General features: G+C 34.4%; 5 protein-coding genes across 14 annotated transcripts in view; 1 reads left to right on the top strand and 4 right to left on the bottom strand.

The window, feature by feature from the left end:
- Positions 1-246: 246 nt before the first annotated feature.
- On the bottom strand, positions 247-879 carry ND-B14.5B (NADH dehydrogenase (ubiquinone) B14.5 B subunit). The gene is made up of 3 exons (XM_031993276.1): positions 711-879; positions 371-517; positions 247-296 (listed from the first exon to the last, which is right to left on the bottom strand). Exons 1-3 carry the CDS (start codon positions 877-879, stop codon positions 247-249), a joined length of 366 nt encoding a protein of 121 aa, XP_031849136.1.
- Positions 371-6711, bottom strand: LOC116433757 (transmembrane protein 62). The gene is made up of 14 exons (XM_031992191.2): positions 6508-6711; positions 6284-6395; positions 5930-6067; positions 5511-5837; positions 5292-5424; positions 5057-5212; positions 4813-4960; positions 4572-4694; positions 4423-4504; positions 4190-4318; positions 3947-4121; positions 3647-3874; positions 711-3509; positions 371-517 (listed from the first exon to the last, which is right to left on the bottom strand). The coding sequence occupies exons 1-13, from the start codon at positions 6709-6711 to the stop codon at positions 3476-3478; spliced, it is 1989 nt and encodes a 662-aa protein (XP_031848051.1). The 3' UTR covers positions 371-517; positions 711-3475.
- Positions 6712-7051: 340 nt separating this feature from the next.
- Positions 7052-13291, top strand: LOC116433720 (uncharacterized). Of its 7 annotated transcripts, none has more exons than XM_031992155.2 (8): positions 7052-7181; positions 8731-8805; positions 8885-9091; positions 9283-9450; positions 9521-9670; positions 9808-9904; positions 9972-10220; positions 10281-13291. In XM_031992155.2, the coding sequence occupies exons 2-8, from the start codon at positions 8731-8733 to the stop codon at positions 11717-11719; spliced, it is 2385 nt and encodes a 794-aa protein (XP_031848015.1). In that variant the 5' UTR covers positions 7052-7181; the 3' UTR covers positions 11720-13291. The 7 variants fall into 7 exon arrangements, with proteins under 7 accessions (XP_031848015.1, XP_031848019.1, XP_076227530.1 ...); XM_031992159.2 differs by lacking the exon at positions 7052-7181 and adding an exon at positions 7773-7923; XM_076371415.1 differs by lacking the exon at positions 7052-7181 and adding an exon at positions 7777-7808.
- On the bottom strand, positions 12711-18091 carry LOC116433896 (cilia- and flagella-associated protein 70). Its single transcript, XM_031992497.2, has 20 exons — positions 17946-18091; positions 17670-17865; positions 17408-17563; positions 17069-17313; positions 16722-16898; positions 16559-16659; positions 16296-16426; positions 16064-16209; positions 15839-15981; positions 15627-15750; positions 15442-15510; positions 15207-15350; positions 14855-15037; positions 14600-14733; positions 14378-14526; positions 14139-14299; positions 13902-14048; positions 13584-13835; positions 13360-13509; positions 12711-13247 (listed from the first exon to the last, which is right to left on the bottom strand). The coding sequence occupies exons 1-20, from the start codon at positions 18018-18020 to the stop codon at positions 13107-13109; spliced, it is 3024 nt and encodes a 1007-aa protein (XP_031848357.1). The 5' UTR covers positions 18021-18091; the 3' UTR covers positions 12711-13106.
- Positions 18092-18135: 44 nt separating this feature from the next.
- The window catches only part of LOC116433699 (uncharacterized), a 36879-nt gene continuing 30904 nt past the window's right edge, over positions 18136-24110 (bottom strand). For 3 of the 4 annotated variants that reach the window (XM_031992093.2, XM_076371408.1, XM_076371409.1), the window contains 9 exons: positions 23153-23343; positions 22476-22937; positions 21751-22005; positions 21567-21692; positions 21214-21368; positions 20710-20905; positions 20175-20323; positions 19934-20092; positions 18136-19706 (listed from right to left, as the gene is read on the bottom strand). In XM_031992093.2, the coding sequence (XP_031847953.1) occupies positions 19586-19706; positions 19934-20092; positions 20175-20323; positions 20710-20905; positions 21214-21368; positions 21567-21692; positions 21751-22005; positions 22476-22937; positions 23153-23343 (1814 nt within the window). In that variant the 3' untranslated portion in view covers positions 18136-19585. The remainder of the gene's footprint in view (positions 19707-19933; positions 20093-20174; positions 20324-20709; positions 20906-21213; positions 21369-21566; positions 21693-21750; positions 22006-22475; positions 22938-23152; positions 23344-24110) is intronic. The other variant, XM_031992111.2, reaches the window with a different exon arrangement.

Genomic DNA, 24110 nt, shown 5'->3' with positions numbered 1-24110 from the left:
TTTGAATATTTTTAAACTCTATGTATGAAAAATATTATTAATCTATCCTTTTTCCAGATATAAAAAATTTTTTATATCTTCCTAGCCCAATCTCATGTGTCCACTTATTCACAGATGATAAATAATGTGTCAATATGAAAAGAATATAACATATTCTTATAAGGTATAGGAATTATCTATGTATTTCATTTCAATACTCACTAATACATAGAAACAATAATTATCTTAAAAGAGCATTATAATTGTTCAACGAATTGGCAACCAGGGTTCAAATGTATCTCTGTACAGCGGTTTTTCTAAAACAGCAAATAAAATGAATATACAAATGTATATAATAACAATTGTAGAAATCCAACTTAAACTATTATACCTGGTGGAGGAGGAAAACGTTCTGGATGACGTTTAATATAATCTATCATTGACGCATCACGGAGTTCAGCCCTGTAGTACATAACTTTCTTCAAAATGTGCCCTGCTACGATGCCAAATAAGCAGTACTTAATATGCTTACGAATATCTAATAAAGTAAAACATAAAAATCATAAGTTAAATGGTTAAGAAAATGAATGATCGCTGAATCAGAAAGTTATAAATATGAATAATCCATTAACTTGTCTTTTACAGTTAATGAAGTACTACCATTTCGTTTTCTCGAATACACGCGTTACATAATTAGAATTATTATATTTTTAAAATTTAGTCAGACTTACTGAGAAAACTTGGTTGATACCCTTTATTCTCCAAACACTGGATTATAAAACCGCAAACACCACCTCCTATTTCAGGACCGTAAGCTTGGTAAAAAGGTTGCTTATACTTGTAAGGGGTTAGAAGATCAATCGCCCACTGTGCTGAGTTTTCTCCGTCGACATCACCCATATTATTTATTAATGAACACTTTAGAGGTGATAAAAGTTCGAAGACTGAACTGTCAGGAAATTCTTCGGTAATATGACAAAATCAATTCTCGTTAACACATCCACCAGTAGTCACATAACAACGTGCGCCTTATTCGTGAATGAATTGAATTTTCCCTAGACCGATTTTACGTAATTACAAAATAGGTAAGTTCACGATACATGTATAATAGATATTGAATATATATAGATAGATCAAAACCAATGAAAATGATCCTAATTTACTGTGTCTTTATTAGAGGGGAAAAAGCCACGATAAGAGAAATCGAGGTACTGAACAACTAGTACTTTGTGCTGCTACTGCTACTAGCCGCGTCGGACGTGAAAATTTAAACTCAATAACTTAAGAAAATAATCATAGCAATTTATAAAAAATATATAACGGAAACAGTTAGATATATTATTATTTTCAAACTTACATTGTACACGTCTATATTTCAAGATAGATACACACAATAAGGAATAATAGTTAGAAGGAAATTTTTTTTTAAGCATACATGCATATATATATATATGTATATATTCTAAATTATTTAAATCATATAATATTTATTAACATCCACATGCATTATGCTTCTGCTTCCTATGGATATATTACACATGTACAGTATATTTTTATCATATAAGCTATTGATGTAATATATACTTTACGCTATGTATGAAATATCTGAAAATAACATTATCTTGCATCTTTTTTCTAGTGCTTTGTAAAATACATTACATGTAAATACACACTTGGTGACATCAGGAAATTCCTCACAATGATTCCCAATACATATGAAACGGTATATTAAACATGGAACATCGTGTTTGAAATAACAAAAATATTTAGTAATACATTGTTAAATCAATAATAAACTCAGTGATGCGATTATTAAATAAATTTGTTAGTTTTAGCATATTTACAGGAGAAACATTAACTGGGAATCATTGTTTCATTGAGATCACATTTTGAAGTTTTGAGATCGTTTCTAACAATAGTGACAATTGAATTGTCTGTAGAAAAATATAGGATAACAATAAACTATAACCTATTTTTCTAACAAAATACTGATTTACACCTTGAAAAAGATGTTCACTTAATTTTACAACTTCACACGTCTGTTTGAAATACTAATCTTGGTCATAAAATATATTTGATTCAAAATTAAGTTTACACTTTTAAAAACAATGTTACAATTCTTCATTTAAAATGCCACTTTCATATACATAATGTTATATTTACTAATTATCACAGAATTGACACTTGATCAAACAGAATTCCAGTATATTTAAGTCGAATTCAAATTAAATATGGATCTTAAGGGGGTATTCGCGTTTCAAGAGGTCGCTTCACAACGATTTTGAAATGATGATTAGATTAAAAAATATTAAAATTGAAAACTCAGAATTCCGTATGCATGTATATTTATATTTCAAAATCGTACATTAAAATTTATACGCATATTAATAAAGTTACTAAGTATTAAATATAATGTTTCATTACAATAAAAACAATACCTTAAAACCACTAATACTCCATACAAATTTTACTGAATACTTTTGAACTATAAATAAACATGCAAGCAAAATTTTGAATTCCTAACTTTATCACTTTTCAATCTAACCGTGATTTCAAAGTCGTCAAGAGCCGATATTTTCAAACAAGAACACCTTCTCAAAAACACAGTTGTAAAAGAATATTTATCTTATAAAACTGTATTTATATTATATAATTTTCACTATATATATCCAAAAGTTAAAAGAAGATACTTCTCTAACTTGTATTTCACATGAGATATAAATTTATAGTTTACATATTAAAATATCAATTTACGTTGCATTTTTTATTTATTTATTTATATCATATAGATTGGTTAATAACTTAATTCTCAACCAAAATGCGATAAGAAAAATGCATGACAGCATTCTCTTCTTTCTCCTTTCGAAAATTCACTATGACCCTTTAATGCTTGGTATATGTTACAATATTTATGTAAAATATACATATGATGTGGAAGCATTGCAATAATTGCTATAAATAATAATTTTAGGAATAATAAAAAATATTTAAAAGGCATAGTTTCCATCGCGAACACGTTCATAATAAGTAATTGAGATACGTATTTTCATTTTTTGAAATTTGAAAATAACGCATTAAATCATACATAATTTTGAAAAATCGGCTATACGGTTATTACAATTATACATTAAATATAAACTATTTTCATCATAATTTTTCTAATGAACAAAGTCTGTGGTACTCTCTAAAGGAACTGATTGAATAAGTAACTTCTAATGCTATTAAAATTTATATTTTTGAAATAACAAGTAAAAAGAGAATAACGATTTGAACATAGTTGTATACACTAGTATCAATGCTGACATATAATAAATTAAATGCCTCATATTTTTGGTCGATACAAACCATGAAAATTCATCTACATGTCCACTTAAAGTGTATATACTTATCTTTAACTCACCAGTGTTTATGCAAAACATGAAATCATCTAACTCTATTAAATGAATTTTAATAATTTCGCTACGTTCTGGTATAGAATTGTTGTACTATACACAAATTAACCATGGGAGGACCATATCGCTGTTGCAGACCTTAAAGACGACGAGAAAAATACTGTTATAATTATGGACAATACTATTTATTTTAAAACATTTGTATATTTATACTTAAAATATCGAATCGTTAGATAGCTTATGAAATAATAGAATTTTTAGTTATTAACGCATACCTTAAACACGATTGAGGCATTGTATTCACTTGATGCCATAACATTATTGCTAAAAAAATGCTCCAAGTGCGTAAAGGGCACAACATGGTAGCCAGTGTTCCATATGCCAGCCAGAAAAAGTAAGCCATACTTGCTTGCATCAGAATTAATAATGTTATTGGCAAATGTTGCCATAGAAAACAAATCTTGAACGCTGATTTATAATCAGGTTTGTTAAGATTTTCTAATCTATAATTTATTTTGTTCATTATTGCATTTGTTCATTCAAAAATAAATATACAAAACGATACTACACTTTACCGTTTATCCACTCTGTGAGCTAAGATTAATGTAAGTGGTAGATGGAAAGAAAATAATTGAAAAAACCCATAAGCATAGGTAAAGGCACCGGGAAGGTAAGAATTTCCAACAAATGTTCCCCAGGCAAAAATTACACCTGTATGATTATCTATTATTTCACCAATGGCCCATGGACCTGTGAAAAATATACTTTCATTATGAAGAGAATTTTCAAAGCACCAAAAAGATGTGTAGATTACTCACCGACTATTAAGTATAATGCATACAGAACTAATGGAAAACACAAGCGATCGACAGTGGATAATATCCATAATTTCCTAAGCCATGAGTGAAAAAATTTTATTCTGAATCTTGGTCGATGCATCTGCTTTTCTAATCAAAGAAATATTTTTTCGATATTTTAATAGTATTTTTATTTCGAAATAATGAAACTATAAATTTAACATAGTTCATTAAAAATCTCTTATGCAACTTACTTTCACACAATATGTGAAGACACCGTAGCAAACATAAGGGGACTACTAACAGAATCAACACTGTCCCAAATAAGGATTTAAACTGAATAGAAAGAATGTATTATTATTCAAATTTGTATTCACGCATATTTATATATTATATTACTTACTATACTGCTGACGTTTGACATAAGAATTAGTCTAGGTAGAATGCGGAATGATAAACGAGATCCATCGAGAGAAAAAGGCTGGAACACTATTGTCTCTCTACCATCCGAATCCACAACTCTTACCTGGAGCCAAAGAAGAATGAAATGATCAAGAAGAGCAAGCACACAGGGAATAAAACAGTTGCGCTGTGATAGAGTAAAATTAAATGAACAAAGTAAAGAAATAAATTTTTTACTAAACTCGAATAGTGTGTATTCCATGCATGAATTCTGTTGCATTCCACTTAGAAGTATAAAGAGGTCCTTTAACGTGTTCACATTTAGACCAAGTACCGTCGTCCAGTTGAACTTCAACATCCTTTAATGATGCTATTGAGAAAACCAGCACTCTAAAAAAATAATATATAGCGATATAAAGAAACGGTAATATAAATATTATAAAAACGTATACATTTCGATAAATATTTAAATATGAAAAAATTCACCTAACATGTGTAGACTTAACAATAGACAGTAAATTTTCTTTCCTAGGCATCATATATAAAGCATGTTTAGGATTGGTAATCAATATTACTGGCCACTCTCTATATTTGACATCAATAAAAGAGAACTGGCCATGATCTATTGCTGCCACACGATACCTAACAATGATCAGAAATGTAATAGTTCTTCACCTATTATTTTAAGGGTTTTAATAAGTATAAGATACGAGTACTTTACATTCTATTATCTTTCCAATCCGCTAACTCTAATTCAAGAAATCCTGCTTGTTGTAGAGTATACATATTGGGTACTGTTCCACCAAGCGTATGATAATGCCCGCAAAGGTATACGATACTTTCCTTATCTCTGCCTAAAAATATATATTAAAATAGATGCCTATTGTGTATAATATGTTCTCCTCAATCTTAGAATGCTGTATATCACGTAACTCATTACCTATGATGTTTCTAACACCTGTACTGGTCTGTGAAAGTATACACGAAGTAGGATAGTGACCAAACCATACTATAAAGTCTGCATTATTTTCTTGAGATCTGTTCACTAATCCATGTATAGTTTTCATTTCTTGATCATCTAACACTCCAACAAAATTAAATGGTCTTCTTGGACCAGGTTTTAGACAAGCATCTACTGCAATAAAAGAATATAATTCGGAACCAATATTTATTGTATACATATAAGATCTTGGATGCTTTCTTCCTTGAATGGAATAATTGGAATAATAATTGTTTTTTGCCTCTAAGCTCACTACATTGAAATTATCTGAAAATATATTAAGTGTAAATTAGAAGAGCATTAATATTCCTGTAATTCATAATTAAAGAAAAATATATTCTGTTATACATGGTTCATACCATGATTGCCTCTCACATCTAGCCACAATGTTCTTTTGCTAACTTCTGTATCATCTAATACTTGCTTATAATATTGCCACTCCTCCAATATTTGTCCTGATCCCATCTTATCTTTGGCTTTTGCATCCGTGAGATCACCTGTTAAATTATCATCTTGTACATTATGAGAAGTTGATCAATTTTCTTATCAATTTTCATTATCAGATACTATACTATACAAGGAAAACAACAGAGAATTTTTATATTTATCTACCTCACTGTTCAATATCTAATTAACTTAAGAACCTGTTTCACCAAAATCATAAACAGTATCAAACACATTATTCCATTTATTATTGCATAAATGAAACTTACCTGAAGCAAGCACGACTGCAGGTTTAATAACATCCACAGTGACATTACAAAATTCCTTTAATTCAGTTATCCTAAATGGATCTCGAAATATGCTGATGTGTATGTCTGATATCTAAAATAGAAATGGTACTTGAAACAATGTTGCCAGAAAAATACAGTACATTAAATTGGAACACCAAGTGTTAATGGATTAATTAATGATTCAATTCTAAATTAGCACACACCTGTAGAAACCAAATCAGGTGATCGAACGATGTTCCAATATCGTAAAACTTCGAACGCGACCATTCTTCTCTCGTGTGTTTATTGGAAAGCGTGTCGTCCAAGACGTGCGTGTCGATATTGATCAAGTCGGCAACATTCGCTACAAGTATCGACAACATTAATACAAAGACCAGAAGGACAACAGTGGATTTTGTTATTTTCATTTCCAAACGAGCTTCGTGAATGCTTCGCACAGCGGTTCCCTTAACACTATCGAGGAATCATAAAGTTTTTTATTAAACATTCGACCGAATACTGAAGCCACCTGCTGTCCGTGTGTATTTTTGGTGTTTACAAATTCCACGACGTTTATAGGTTACATCCCGTGCACGTGTAACACTCCGTACAATCGATTGGATTCAAACTGGAAGACAATTCGGAATTTCGGCCTTTCATTGTTCTACCATAATTCCCGACCGATTGAGAATCATGCGTCGGCGTATACACACCATGAAATCTCTAATCATTGCAAAATGTGAACGGAATCTTTTGTATTCTGCGCATGTCAAATCCGAGCCAGCGATGTTCATCCAGCGTTTTGTCATAACCAGTGATGTGGAATGTTTATAATTGTAACAATATTTTATAAAATAGAACGACTGTTACTGCTTTGTTAAAGAGAGCTACGATTGAGGTAAAAATCATAGTCGTTTTATATCGGCAATATTATATTTTAAATTAATATAGTGTGCTAACTGCCAGATTTTTAAAATTTTGAAAAAAATCTATACTGCGCATAAAATTATTTGTGATTCCATTTACGAAGATATGACCAAGCGAATTGATAATTAGCACAAATTTGAACAAATAATGGTATCAGGCTTAAACAAACTGTGCTGTTTGCTTTGCAGGTATATCTATGCTAATAGTTTCGTACTGTTAAGTCTAGATAGCGTAACCATAGTCTTCTAATTAATTGGAACACTTCATCATAGATGGCGCGTTATGTATTTTTTCATCAAATATATATGATACGTATAAAATAATAAATATTAATAAAAAAAACACTGAAATGGGTAATTAATTCACATTATTAATTTAAAAGAATTTAACAATCAGTGTGATGTAAATAATGACCGTTATACTTCAATACACAGTAGTCAGGATATACAAATATATATTATATACCAATGAACATCACGGTATAAGAAAGAATACGTATTTCAGCTGGTGAATTTTAGGTATATCTATAAATCGGAAAATTCATGCAAAAACTTTATTATTCCTGTGATTGTCTGTTATTTCTGTACTTTATTTTTTGGTACATCTTCCATGAGATTAAATCACCAAAATATTCGAATTTCTCGAAAAGTGCACGTTCTTAAGCTATACTTTAAACGAAATAAATTAATTGAAATGAAAACCACTGAGCTATAGTAATTTTTCTTATCTGCATTAAGAACATTCGTAACTGTCGCGTTGTCATGCGAATGGTCTCCCTTAGCAAACTAAGAGAGTAGTGTTTGGTAGTGGTGTATGTGGCTAAGTTTTCAGTGAGAACAACATAACACCGTTGACTGTGATGTTTTAATATTTTTCTTCCCAGTGTCCATTATTTACTTGTAACTGTACGTTCCTCTGCGCACATTAATATCATTGCTATGTATCGAAATAATCGTACTCGCGATTCAGGCGGCATTTCTCTTGAAATAGCAAGAAATTCCGTGTGCATGTGACCTATATTCTTAATGTACACGTTAATCTCACCTGAGGTCGGGCTAGCATTGAAACCTACATTCCACTGCGTTAAGTTTTTCCATTTACATAAACCGATGAATATGTATTTATATATGTGTGGCGATGCACGGATGCATTGGTTCTTATTGAAAACACACGTTCATACATGTAACTCTGAATAACGTGTAAATTTGAGGTTTGCCAAGGATTTCAATTAATTCAATTGTTCTAACCTACGGCTTTGTACAAACTTTTCTTCTTTTCGTGGGAAGGTACAATTATTTTTATATGATAAATCACGTGTTGTAAGTTGAATTATTTATAGAGCTAGTATGGAATTTGGATATGAAAACGCTATGGAATGGAACGTGACATGAATAAGTCTGGCTACTTACTTTTATACTTAAGACATATACAGTAGTTTATTGTTTAAAAAGTTCTGCTTACTGTGATCGATTCATTAAATTTGAAGCAATTCAGGTTTTTACATTGGATCTAATTTTCAGATGGCAGCGAATGCACTCGAAGCAAAAATTAATAAAATACGACAACAAAATGAAGAAATTAGGAGAAGACATCAGGTACAGTCGTATATGGGAATTTTGGATATCTAAGAAATTGTATTTTATATTGACTTTGTTAAATCACTTTTGTTACCAGGAAGTGGAAGAAGATAAAAAGAATGCAGCAAAACTGAATGCCTTAGTGCAAATGGTACCATCGTCCGATTGGCCAGAGAGGAAGGAACCTCCAGAATTTTCAAATCCACCAAAAGCTAAGCAGAAATCAGCCAAAGAGAAGCATGAGTACACATTGCAATCCCATGCTACTGGGAACGAAGGAAAAAAGATACATTCGTTTGCTCAAGTGTGTAAAGAGATTTTGTATAAAATCTGTTTTCTATTAATGTATGTAGATCTATATCATCCCATTAGTGTTCCGCTTTATATGAAACAACTAACATATCTACTACTACGAAACATCCATGTGTCTATTATTTATTTTTATAGAAGAGAGATATACATTATCTTGAATTCCAAAAATGTAATATTTTGCAGGGAGAAGGACCACCACCAGATCCCAAATACAATTTTCTAGCAGATTCCGAACGAGAGGAACCTAGCACAGAATATGCGAAAGAATCTTCTGGGAATAGGTTCCATAATAAAGTAATAAGGGGCAGTTTTAAGAAAAAGTTTGGAGGAAGAGAAAATCACATACAAAAAGTATGTAATAATATTATATTTTGGTGTTCTTTTCTAATTGCAAAGAATTAACAGTATTAATTTTGTGCAGGATAATAAAGTGCATAAAGGGAATTATAGAGATGAATCTCAGCCAGGATACGATGCTTGGAGAGCAGAGAGGAACCGCATTGATGAAGATCGCATCAGCAGGCAAAGAACTGCAGAAGGAAATTGGCGTAGAGAATGGGATAATGATAAAGTATGATTATTAACAACTTGGGCAAGATGTATCTCTATTGTGTTTTATATAATAAAATCATTTTTGTATTATCAGCTAGGAAGAATGTTAAGGTGAAATTATTTTTAATGTTAGATAATAAAGTTATTGCATTACAGATGCATATTATAGATGATGTGACAAAGAAAACAAGATCTACATTAGGCGACTTTACAAAGAAAGACCATAAAGACTCTGATCGGAGATATTCTAATAGTACGTTTATTTATCCCTGCATATTGTACACAGTTTACGAACTGCTATATTAAACTAATTTTTCCAGACAACGAATATGTCACTCACAGTAAAGGTGGGAACCGTCTTTATCGTGGTTCTTCGAAGAACTTCTATGGCAATTATGATAATCGTTCTCATAATGCGTATGATCAACATAGAAACAACGCAGCGATACCAATTAAGACTTCTTTATCTCCAACTTCCGAAGAAAGGACTGTAGTTGCTACTGACAAAAGTATCAAAGTTACAGTGAATCAAGGCAACACAACTAAACGTTCTGTAATGAGCGTTAAAGGTACTTCATGCTACTTACATTTCATGTATTGTTATATTATATGATAACAATATATTTCAGTAAATTCACCGAGCATAGCTGGAACAGGAAGAGTCGGTCCACGACAAAGGACTCGAGTTACGTATAGTCATTCGGACGTAGAACCGTCTATGCCTGAAAGTGAATCTTTCCGTCGTCAAAAGTCATTTGAGGATAAGTCGAAAGGACCTTACTTCAACAATCAGAAGTCTCCTAACGTAAAAAGATCACACTCGCAAAAGAAAAAAGAGGGTGACGCGAAGTATCCATATCATCAAAGGAAGGAGATTATGCGAGAAGATAATGACGCAAATTCTCAACAGTGTGGGGAAGATGAACTTAAATCCCAGACGCAGAAAACTGTACAGAAATCTCAATCTGTTAAATCACCAAAGCCTGTTACAGAAAACATGAAATCAGAGGATCTGAATTTAAACACGAACTCTTCTGAAAAAGTTGAAACTCAGGAGTGCTCCAACATCGTTTCAACGAAACCTGAACAGGAGGATGCAATAGAGAACAATGAGGCACTAGAAATATGCAACTCTGATTTAACTAATGAAGTGGAAATGTCTGAGACAAAGGACGAAGTATTAGATGTGAAAAATGCTGATCAAAATGAAACATCTGAAATGGAAGTAAAAGAAGCTTCCTCGATTTCCTTAGCAGAAAGTACATCGTCGAATGCTAAAAATCCTGGTGATATTACCAAAGATGACAAAGAATTGAATAATCGCTGCAATGAGAATAGTCAACTCGACAAATTTGCAAATGATACAACGGAGAATAGTCAACTGGAAGAATTGGCAAACGATGCAACGGAGAGTAGCCAACTCGAAGAATTCGCAAATGATGCAACGGAAACTGGCCAACTCGAAGAATTGGCAAAGAATTCAACGGAAAATACCCAACTCGAAAAATTGGCAAATAATGCAACGGAGAGTAGCCAACCCGAAGAATCTGCGAATAATGCAACGGAAAATTTGCAAATCTGCTCCACGTCTTCCGAGGTATCGGTTCCTAATGATACTGAACTTAAAGTGGAATCAGTACCAGATGAAAGCAATAACGCGCTAGATGATACCGTCATGGTAGAAGAAATTTCGAGCATAGATGATCAGCAATCGCTAGAGCAAGTTGGCGAAAAGGTTGTAAACAATGACTGTGATAATATCAAAGATGAAATTATTAAAGAGGAAAGGACATCATCGATAGTAGATGAATCTGTGTCATCGCCGAAGGCTGAAGCACATTCTGTGATACATACTGAGAATCAAGTAGTCTACAACGACGAGTCGGTTGAGAAGGAGACATCACTCCCAGACGAGAAAATAGATGGAAACGTTGGATCGTCTGAGAAGAAATTAAACGACACTGCGAACCGCGGTGAAACGAGTCCAGAAAATACTCTTATCGATAGCTCGACGAAGGAGGATAAAAAGCAAGTCGAGGAGGTAAAGGATATTGCAGTAGAGCTGTAATATTTTGCAATAAGAACTGTATCAATTAGCTGTAATGCAATCGAACAGATATTACATCGATTTTTGATATTAGAAACATTTTCAATGCTCGCTTCTATTACAAATGGTCCCTCGAAATAGAATTAGAAGTTATTTTATTTTTTTCTTTTGTCACGGATGAACATTGATCAGTGAGTTTTCTAATAGAAATTAGATTGTCATTTTTGAGTTGTCGTTTGAAAGCAATTTTTGAGGACACAAATGAAAATATCATTTAATTTATAAATTCCTAAACGATTATATCTTAAAGTGTATAAGATGAATCACGAGAAACGCCTGTTTCTTTTTTTTTTAAACAGGATTTGTGAAAGAAACTTCTGAGATACTTTCGGAATCACCATTATTAATTGGGTGATGTTAATTGCGCACAATCACATTGGAATTCTTTAATCCTTTGCGGTTTTGATTTGTTTAATTTCTTTTAGATTTCTGTGAAAGATTTTCTTATGTTCTAATACATAAATTTATGTATCAAGTCTATTAACGAATAATATTTTTGTTGTCCATGATATATGGTTCTTTGTTTTGTTAAGAAAGGTATGAAAGATTGCAAAGGATTAACGTTAATGTTTATAGTGCTTTTACATACCATACCTAAAGAATAACAATGCCACGACCCGTGTTTTTGATATTTTATATGAAATTCTACGATATAGAGTACTGACGTCTGTTTAAATCGCACTCGAATATTTTTATAATTGGCAATAGCTGTTAGCTATATATTAGAGATTGATATATATATATATGTGTACATCATTTAAATGATTTGAAGAAGAAACGATATTTCGTGAACCGTTGTTTCAGAAACAACGGTCAGTTTAAATATCATAAAGATTGAAACAACACACTATATTTATTTGACCTTAGTCGAGAAGCAATGTTACGTTACTTTATAGTTTATATATAAATATATTTATTTACACCTTTTTACTAAAATATTATTTATTGCTCATTTCCTTTTTTTTCTCTTTCTCTCATGATGCGATATTTTTGTTAACTTTTTGCTTACATTTTATTTTTTATTGACGACATGAGGTAACATTTGGTTAGTACACAAAAACTGCGCCACCATGTGATTATTTAATTAATATCTAAAGTATAAATTTGCCCTTATACAGAATCGAATGCAATAATGCGAATACGTATGTTTAATTTTCATCAGTGTGGTATAAATGGTATGAAATGGCTACATGTAAAATTTATTTCGTTGGTATCAGAACAATTGTGGAATTTTTTTGTTTAACGACTTGTTTCGTTTATTGATCAGGTGCCATCATGATTTTTATTTTATGCTAATTAACAGTTCTCCATGTGTCCTCTTTGTTTTGTATCCAGTGCCATTACCGTTTTAAAACTGTTCCTCGAATGCTTCTTCGCTGTAATTTTCGATAAGGTCATGATGTTCTGTTACCAAAATTGGTGGTGCATAATCCACAGCCTCCATCGCGTTTGTTATTCTCAGCCACAGTTTTCTATTTTTAAGATTATTCTGATATATGGGAAAATAAACAATAAATGTTGTTAATAAACTCATCTTGTCTCATTCTTTTAGTGTACCTGAGTACTTAATAAATTAAGGTACACTTTGAAACATAACTTACTTTCACCATTTCCCTGTAACATTGGCAAAATTCGTCATATCTTCTAAGAGTTATATTTAACAGGCATAAACAGCCCCATATATCTGGATTCAAATTGTCAATTCTATTTGCTTCGGACAGGGCTGTCTCTGCTTCTGTAAACTCTTTAAGCTAAAATAGAATATGTATTCAACAAAAAGTTTCTCAATCAGGTGACATCCTTTAATTGAACATTTTTATCTGACCTCATAGTAACTTAAGCCAGCACCTAGCCAAGTTTGCGAAGTCGGTGAGGACTTGCACGCACTTAGAAATATATTTCTTGCACGTTCATAATCACCATTATCATAATAATAGTATCCTAATCTAACTTCTACCAAATGCAGATCCGTGGGTCTGTCAAATAACATACGTGCAAATTCATAACATTCTATAGCTTTTTCATTGTCATCTATTTTAAAATAGCAATGGCCCATTAAACTACTGATTGAGTAATCCTAAAAAAATAATAAGTACCATTTACAATAGTTGATTGTATGAATAAAATATTAGTAAATGCCAACCATTCCATAACTGCATTTGATTTTATTTAAATGAGAAATTGCATCTTCATATCTATTAGACAAATAATGCTCCACTGCCATATAATATAAAAAGTGTAATGACTGATCAGATTGAGACATTTCTTCTGCCAATGCAATTCCTGCAAACTAATAATGTTCATGTTACTTGTATTTTAAGGAAGATATTTAATACACAAGACCTTGCATTATATTTTTTGGAGATTTAATGTGCACTACCTCACAGAGATGTAGTTTTAGTAAAAATACTGCAGTGTTCATATACAAATTATCATTTGGACAGTGAATGGTGGACCAAGCGAATGGTTCATTAGGAAGCTTTATTGGATGAACCTTGTCTTTCATACACTTTTCTGCTACACGAAACGTAAGATCTATTCCTACATACAAATATACAGATAAAGTTTCGTTTTTCACAAATTTCCAAGTTTCAATAGTATTTCTAACTATCAATTTACCTGGGTAATATTCAGTTCGTATGTAAAACAGATGCAAAATAAGCCAGCCTTCAAAGAATCTTGGATGAAAATCAGTAATGGCCATTAAAAATATCTCTGCCTCTTTATACCTTTTATCTTCAAATAATATCGCCGCATAAAGTAATAATCTAATGACGTTAAGATTCATAATTAATCTCATTAAAAATTTGTGTACAAATGAAATCATAATGAACTATTTACGCTAATACATATCGTCTGTCTAACGAAATTGCCTCTAAGCAACAATGTTTCGCACGTTCAACGTCACCAATTTTTTTAAGGAAAATTGCATATTTTGTCCATAGCACCGGATCATTCTTAGACTCTGCTACTGCCTGAAAACCGAGATTGTTAATAAATATCCTTCTATATTATATTTCTTATCCAATAAAGATATTCATTACAGTAACATCATTCTTATTTATACAAGTAATAGTGTAATTAAGATAAATTTACAGTTCTATAATAGTGTCTTGCTTTGTCGAGGTTTCCAAGCTCATAAGCTTCTTCAGCAAATAAATCTAACACTTCTACGTTCAAAGTTTTTGAGAAATCGTCCGTGCATCTGCCTTCAACAACGGTATTTATCGCCACGTGCATCTGTTCCACCAAATACGTGTACACCGATGCAATGAAGTTCTGTGAATTACAACAATTATATATTACATTTAATTGTCCTTCCTTCTCTTCTTCAATAACAATACTATGTCTAATATTCTTGTTTAAAATTCCTGATACTTCAGGTTCTACAATTTCACAGTTTCTACGGTTCTTATTTTATTGTGCTTCCTTCTTCAAACATGAGCACCTGAGTTTCAGAATTGTTGATCAGATTCGATGGTATCTTGAATCTTTGATCCAGCAGCAGTATGATTTTTGATCTTAACGTGTTACGCAGTGCTAAGTATGTGCCGGTTCTGTAGAGGTATTGCGTGAAACATGTTAGTTCATCCTGAAATGTTTAACGAACCTACTTAATTCTGGCCTTTTTTCAAAACCTTTTTTTAATATTATTCTGTGGATTGCATTGAATTAATATTTACTGATTTAGGGTCGTAACAGTATTTCTTTTTCTTTTCTTCGTTGCTCTTCTTATTTTCATCGCAAAAATCCTAGCTTGATCACATCAGAATTTAAGTGATTTTTTAATAGATAAATATTAGATAAGTAAATATAAGTATTTTAATAGATGATATATAAATTTTAGTAGAAATTAACTTAATCATACTCGATAACTTTCTGTGAGAACTTCGACCAATTTTTTGATACAATTCATGTATTGTTTCTCTGCTACGTCACCGGAGTACGCGTACAGCTTCTTTTTCGTCCTTTTTGGAATCAAATCGTTGATTCTGAAAGTAGTCGTATCTATTTACCTTTTTTGACAATTACATATTGATCAATTTACAATTATAGCTTAATTAATTCTGTAGAACTTACAAGTATGAAAACTCTGATGAAATATTACAGGGGATTAGGGGTTGATGAAGTTCCACTTCAATCACGATCACAGTCGCTTGTTCGTTAATCGAAGTTAATGCTGTATTCAGGGGCGTCTCAGACTCAGAACTCAAAATCGAATGCTACAAACGAAATGTTTACTAATTTAAGTAATTACTTATTAATTTAAATATTAGTATTAATTCTAGAAGTCTACTATCATACTTTTGAGGTTTTATGTCTCTTCTCCTTGCCTTTCACTTCCTTACTTTGTGTTTCCAGAATAAAAATATTGTTTTCAACACCAATAATTGCAGTTATATCTGCAGCATTGTACGTGTACAATTGTCCAACAACTCGGCAACTTGTCTCTGCAAAAAGTAAAAATTTCAATGTAAAAGATGCTTCAGTTTAGAAGCATGAACTCATTTTATTGTGTTTTGTACATTTCACTTACTTCCTGGGAAAAGAAGCTCAGAAAGGTCGACGTAACACTGATACAATTCAACTGTTGGTGCACTGCTTCCTTTTGATTTCTCTGGAGTATTTCTATCCACCACCATGAATTGGAAAGGCCAAAATTTGTACCTTGAATATGATTTTATCAAGTTATCGGTTACTTTAAACATTGATGAAGGAATCAACTATCTGTTAACATGTCCAGCTTCACAAGAAAATTAAGTTATATTTTACTTTCAAAGTGAAAGAGGTATATTTTACTTTCTAATATGATTTTTCATTGCTTCGATTCCCATTTCCCACATTATGCATCGGTGTACAGCGTTCCATTCAATCCGTGGCGTATCTTCGCATACTTTTTCCTATAATAATAACTTATATCAGCATGTGATTATTCTCTAAACTTGAGAGATAGAAATTGCACCTCAAAATTTATTTGATCCTTAAACGAATTCTTCAGTCCCTGATAGTCACAGTCCAATTTGTACTTCGACAACCGTGCACGGTTCTCCAAATTAGCCAAGGTGTTCCAACGTTTCGTCCTCTCCACGTCTCTGTACGTCGTCCATACACCGTGCTCGAAAAATAAATTTTCTGGGACCTGATCAAATCACAGTCATATTATTTCCATGAAGATTTACATAAGGTAAATTGAGAAGAGATGTCCCACTTTTAAAGAAATATTATTATATGATAAATGTCAATAATCTAAATGAGATTTAAAAGAATTTCATAAATTTATATTAATATTACAAAGGAACCTCCGTTCACCTCTGAATCACTGTACACTATGGTACCAGCTTTGTACTCAGAGTTCTGTGTGAAATTTTCTGGTAGATTGTATACACTTTCCACAGTAATATTCAGAAAATTCGCTTCAATGTGCTGAAACAATGGTTCACAATCCAGAGATATTGTTGCTATCAGAAGTGGAAGATTCTGCCAGGACACCAGCGATCCATCATAAGAGAATGTTGGAGTTTCCAATACTAGTTTCTCTGTGTAGCTTCGTTCCCCTGAATGAAGAAAAATTATCATTAAGAAGAATATCATTTTGTCAAGAATGGAAAACTGGAAGACAAAGTTTGTTTAAAATAAAGAGTCCAGTACCTAGTATCAGAGGCATTAGATCGAGATTACAGATGCCTAGTAATTCCCATTTGGGAGAGCTTGATCCTGTGGTGAATATTGATCTGTCCTTTTTTCCATTCTCTGCATCTGTTGGATATTCTTCTTGTTCATGGCTTGTGTCACAAAATGCTTTTACTATGAACAAAAATCATACGTTAAAAGTTACATGAGAAGCAAAAGTAAAGAATAATAAAAAAATGTTGAACTCATCAAGCATCATTAAACAGTTTTTAATTGTGACTTAATATTGGAGTTGAAACAATTGTGTCCAGGCTGTCTCTGTCGTCTTCAGTAATTGACAGATAGCTGACTAAATTAATATCGTATACTGCTGATTCTTCTTCGCAAGTTGCTCTGATGAATATCGGTGAACATTCTCCCAAAATGTTGTCAGTGTGCTCTACTACGAATGATACATAGACGTCGTCTCTTCTGATCTAAATTTTGTCCAGAAACTTATAATAAATTATACAATAATGTCCTTTCCAAATGAAAAACAATAAAAAACTTTTCTTACAACATTCTCAATGGTACTCAGAATAATTACAATCTTCTTCTCTAACAAGTTTTGCTTCAGGAACGTTTCCTCCATTTCATTAAGATAAGAAAGAAAAATATTTCAATGTAATCTGTCAGATTTACGTTCCTCGAATGCTGTTGTTTACAAAGAAATAAAAGAATATCAAGCACGTAGACACAGTCGCAGGTCTGATTTCATTACTTAATAGTATATATTTCTTCTTTGATAAATCAGTGTACACGTATGTGTGACGCATTTATAATTAATTTCGTAATGTATATAAATACAAATATTATAAATAATTTATTGCACCACGGAACGTTGGATCGAATTCATCCGTTCTGAGCAAGTTCTACGTTCTCTTTTGTTTTTTTTCTTCTCTTTTCTGTTCGGTTCCTATCGTTTTGTACAGTACACAGTTGTCCACGTATTTACATCGGAATCTACAGAAAACTTGTCCGAATATCAAATCTAGAATCGTCTTCGACCGTTTCAGGCTTGAAGGATACAAAAGTTAGAAATGTGTTGCAGAAGCATACGTCTAATCACCGTTTCACGCATACGAACGTTCATATAAAATACCTATCTCTATAAACAAATGTGTCTTCCCAAATCTGAACGTACATTTAATGGTTTTACATAGCAACAACTTGTGACCCCGTCGAAACGGAATCATTACCGTCAGCAATGAGTTCCTTTCTCCGAGGAGACGTAACTACAATTTCCTTCCTGCGACTCCCTGGAGAAGAGCCGGTGAAGAAAACCTACTGCTCGTTCGATGAATCTTCGCAATGTTTCACTCTCCCGTATATCACATTTCATTTTGGTTAACAGTTGTATGTAAAGTCGAGTTTCTAAATCAGTAAGTATGTAAAAGCATTTGGAGTTCCCTACACAGATCCTTCGAGATGGAGAATTCATAAAATTTATTAATAGAATAAAACCCAAAGCTCCCAAAGCTACCTCAAATTACAATAATGACTAGTGCAGTGGAAAGTCGTCGATAATCATACTCTGACACAGTGGTCCAGCTGCGAATCTTCATAAAACAATTCTGTACAAACATCTCTTCGATGACAGCAACATCTTTCGAGGTATTAAGATTCCAAATGGTAGCGTCACGATGGCAACAAATTTAACATAGAAAGGAACAAGATCGTAGACAATACGTATGAATAGCAACATTAAATTTCTTGTCTCACCATATTTAACACAACCATTTTTACATAGTCTAATTTCCCTACTTACGCTACATGTCAGAGCAATGTTTATGCAAAGAGTATATACACAATGAGCTTCAGCATCGCAATTTCCTTCGCTAAGGTCAACAAACAACGTGATTCGGAGTTGCGTGGGAATGATAAAAATCGATTATGGAAAAAGGAAATCATAGAAGTCTGGGTTGTGCAGAGATGCCTCGCTCGTTTCGGGCGTGAAGAGGAATCGGAGTATCAAAACGTCACCCGAAAGAAATCAGTCGGCTAGGAGTACAATATTTTCTTCGGCGTCGAAGTTCCATTCGGAACCAACGTTCTTTTAATACCGTTTCTCGCGAGACACAGTCTTTTTGGATCGAGACGAGGATTAACGGGAATTCATGATTTACATGATCACCCGTGGCGCGAAGATCAACTTCGTTAAAGGGTCTTCAGGGTCTTGTCGATGTGTCTCAACGTCACTTCCGGTACCGCTTCCGTTAAAGTCTTGTTGAAACCCTCGCAACGCATCAGGCGTCGGAACATTCTCTTGGCGTGATTCCTAAAAAATGACAAAGATGCCATGAGTTAATTGTCAATTGAACTGTGTAAGTTAGTAGAACCAGTTTAAATCTTTCAACTAGTCTCCTCGGTGTGAAATGAAAATGTTTAATAACGTAGCTAAGTTGATAATAATGTAATGCAAACATTGTAGCAGCAAATAATTAATAATTGTTCCTGCTTTTCTTTGCAACAAAAGAAAAACTCTTGTGTTAATGTGTACTCTACCTAGCGTCCAGGTTACCATCGATCAATAATCTTGCGCCGGTGATCAATAATTTGTCTCTGACGTCCTTTGGCAATGTCATTGTCTGTTCTGGTCCCATTCGCTCGACTATGGAGGTCAGTAGTCTAGCTGTTGCTGCCCTTACGATGGCGTTCTGATGACTAGAAGAAAATCATTAAATCAGTCTTCCAGTTGAACCAACGCAGCAACCAAAATTGATAGGGTTAAAGGTAACTCGTTTACCCAGCGCCACGCTGAACTATCACACCAATTGTTTTATGCGGAGGTAAGTGCTCGATCATCCGATCAAGGGCTGCGTTGCAATCCGCGCGTAGAAACCGATTTGTGTCGGCCGTTCTGTGCAGCAAGGGCGCAGCTATGTCATCGAAGTCCTATCACAAATAAAATTCATGAGATTCCACACTGAACTCAACTATTGTAATGAAGTGAAACTCTTGTCTTATAATAACGTGTCCAGAATGTCACTTGATTCAGAAAATGAAATTTACAAGAATTTACTTCATTAATACTGAAAATAGACTCGGTGAAGATTTTCAACAGAGTTTAATACTAGAACTACCGAACAGTCAAATGTATTCTTTGTCATTTTACTAGAATTATAACTGTTATGAATTATTATACTTCAGAGCAACCAGGCATAGAATGTATCTACAGTTTGTCTCTTCCTCGAATGAATTATTAACGACAAAGTTGTATCCGTCACAGTTGACAAATAAATCATAGAGTAAAGGGTCAACAGTCACTCTTGATGGATCACCTGATCAATGCCACGAATTCGCGAGGAGAAAACGTCGCCTGCTGCTGTACACGCGGTACGAGCGACCTGTGACCGAAGGCTCTTTATCTGTTGACCCAGAAGTCGATTAATCGTTGGTGTGGCGTGAGCATCCAAGTATTCCGGTTGATTCTTCGTGACGTGGGACAAAGTCTTCAATCCCTTCATGACGGTCTCCCTGGAAAAAGTATACTTTCCATTAGGAAAGAAATATTTCTTCCCACATTCCTTTCATTTTAACCCTTTGCAGTCCTATGTCGAGTCAGACTCGACATTCTATTTTATTACAACCTCTACCTGTTTTAACAATTTTTTCTATATTCATTTGTAGTATCACAATTGTACCAATTAAAGGTAACATTTCAATGACTCCTAAATATTTTTGAATAAATAAATAGAGCTTCATATTAAGCTGTAATTGAACCTCAAAGGTAGAAACCAAGAGCACTTAGGATTGCAAAGGGTTAATACTCTTCAATGGGTTACCATTCTTTGCTCTCAAGGTCGGTGAAGCAAGTTTGCACCACTGGCTTCAATTTCTCTGAGTTTCCTCTTCCAGTACTTCTATATCTCTTCGTAGGGCGAGGAACTTTGGACGCTACGGTTCTCCGAGGTCGCGACACTGGTTCCAAGGGCTCAGTCTGACAAAATAAAATGACAAAGAATTTTTTCCACTGTGAATGCAGAATTAATTTGAAGAGAATAAATTGGTAATAGCAAAATAGTCTTTCACTTTCATCCCTGAACAGTGAATAACACTAATTTTTATGAAATCAATCTAGAAGTCTTCATCAAGAGTCTCATTTCCCATTGTATGGCAAGAGGTTAACGTCAACTACCTCGATCTTCAAGATTCCTGGCTCTGTGTTCGTCTCGCTGGAGCTATCTCTGCTCTGTCCTTCCTCTACAGTGTTGCTCTCGTTGCTCTCGTTGCTCTCGTTGCTACCATTGGATTCATCAACGAACTGCAATGCAGACATTCAATGAATTCAAGTCTCCGCTGAATTTTCTTCAAGTACTTACCCTATGGGCACTCTCCCTTCCGTCGTTCTCATTTAATTCCACGGGGTCTTCTACACGGTTGTCTATGAAAGTGGAAGCCTCGCTGGAATGAGGCCTAGAGGCAATGATGATCGCCGGTGATCCTACTGATTTCGAATCCGCACGGGACTCGCTGCGTTCCGCTGTTACCGGTGGCTCATCTTCGCAATTCGCTAATGAAGAAACTGGCGTCTCCGGTCTGAGCTCCGCAGGTTCCTTTTTGTCGGAGTCAATACTCTGCACATGAGGTTCGCGCGATGAACATTAAATTGTGTACAGTATGAGCCATGTAATGAAACTCAAATTTCTCATTTGTCTGAAGATATTCTCTTAGTCACAGAACATTCTGATCTCAATTATCAGTGACTATTTCTAATTATATAAACAGTAATCCATACATTTCAATCACAAGTAATTGCAAGTTCCAATTACACGAATACTGCATAAACTTCAGTTACTTATAACTAACACATATTTAACACTCCTTCCATTTGACTCATTGAATTTTATAAACATTTGTACATTAGAGTCAATTTTACAGTTAAGTGTATACTAATTATCTACCTTCAACCCTCTAATTTCTAAAATCTAAATAAACGAATATCAATCTGTCTAAGGATAGAACAAACTAAACAGTGAATATCCGTGAATCTAGTGTCGTCTCCATTTCCTCGATTCCTCGCAACCATCTTACAAAATTAACTAACCAATTTGCGCGAGCTGGCTCGAGAGCTCCGACCCGGTGATTTTAACGCTTCAAGCTCGATAGAGTTGCGACTAGGCGAGCGGCTGAGTTTCTTAGGGCTCCCGGAACTTCGCGACGGCGTGGTCGCCTGCGTTTCTTGGATGTCTTCTGACTGTGGAGCATCGTTAGGGTACTGCAGACTTTCGCTGGTCAGTAACCGTTCCGCGGACAAAACGGAAACGGCGGACCGTCGTCCGGCGCTCGTCCTTTCTTCCGTTCCTGCTTCAGCCTCGTCGGAGACGCTGCCTTCGCTGATGTTCGGATTCTCCGCGGGATACTCGAACCTCTCCGAGTTCCTCGAGCACGAGCGGCTCTCGTGTCTCAACTTCACGTCCTCCTCGCTGCTCCAGCTCTTAGAGGCGTCGTCGTCGACGGAGACGATCGTCGTTTCGAGCTCGGTTTCCACTTTCTTGTCCAACGCGATCTGAAAGAGGAGAGACTTGAAGTTCTGGAGAGGAGTCGAGTGAAACGAGGGGAGGGTCTTTGGGAGAATTGAAAAGGAGATGAAGAAGATTTAGAAAAGAACTGAATGGAAGGAGATGAAGAAGGTCCATGGAAGAATTGAATGAAAGAAGACGAAGAAGACCGACAAAGATTCGCAGTCTGGTAATAAAAAATTTTCTCTCGACGATCACTCACGATGAAGTCCACCTCATCCCGACTGGGAAGAATCGACGGAATTGCGATGATGTCGAACGCCGAGTCCACGTTAGGTCTTTCAGGACTCGAAGACCTGCTCTCGCTGTCTTCCCTAGCGTCGACCATGTCCTGACCGTTGTCCTGTTCATTGTTTTCCAACGCGTCGGACGAAGAGAGGTCTCGATCTTCTACTGTAACAAGAATATTGTACAGTTCTGGTGTTAACCCTTTGTCCTATGGTTTCAATCACCACCATGCCTAATAATCATTCTACAATTGTTCTAATTAATTTATCAGCTAAAGAAAAACATTCGATACTCACTCTGCCTCTACCCTCATTCTAAATATTTCGGATTAATAGAAAAGAATTAATAATAATTCACGTCTGGAAAGTAGATAACATTCAAATTCATCGAATTCAGGTCATTTTCATCAGAGTCTGATATATCATAGAACAAAGGGTTGATTATCATTCATACTATATAGATAAGTTTATCAACCCCTTAACGAAGCTAGAGAACTATCAAAATATCTTTTTTTCCTTGAAAGACACGCGATTCGCAGCGAAATGTCTTTGAACAACGAGTACCGTTCGCCAAGAACAGAAATCACGATCGAATTCCTCCGCTACGCAGCCGGCACGAGCGCCGCTTAAACATTCCGGGCAAAATATTGATTGCATCCCTGTGTTGGGTCTAGGCTTCGCGCGTTCGACCGAGGTTAAGAACCTCGCGCTCCAGTTCGCGTGCTTTCGATCCGTCCGTCCAGTCGCACAGCACCGTTTTTCCCTTTTTTTGCTATTGTTCGACGGTCAAAAGTTCCGTCGATCGAAAGATCCCATCGTCGATCGCGATTCTCCGTGGCAGAGCTCCTCAAACTTTTCTACTTCGCGACCCCTTTACTCGAGCAAATATTTTCGCGACTCTGGATATAGTCTATAAACCAAGAATGCGAATTG

This window comes from Nomia melanderi, chromosome 10, assembly GCF_051020985.1.
Source record: "Nomia melanderi isolate GNS246 chromosome 10, iyNomMela1, whole genome shotgun sequence".
NCBI lineage: Eukaryota > Metazoa > Arthropoda > Insecta > Hymenoptera > Halictidae > Nomia > Nomia melanderi.
The sequence above is the reverse complement of the archived record's forward strand: the minus strand, read 5'-3'. Positions and strand labels throughout refer to the sequence as shown.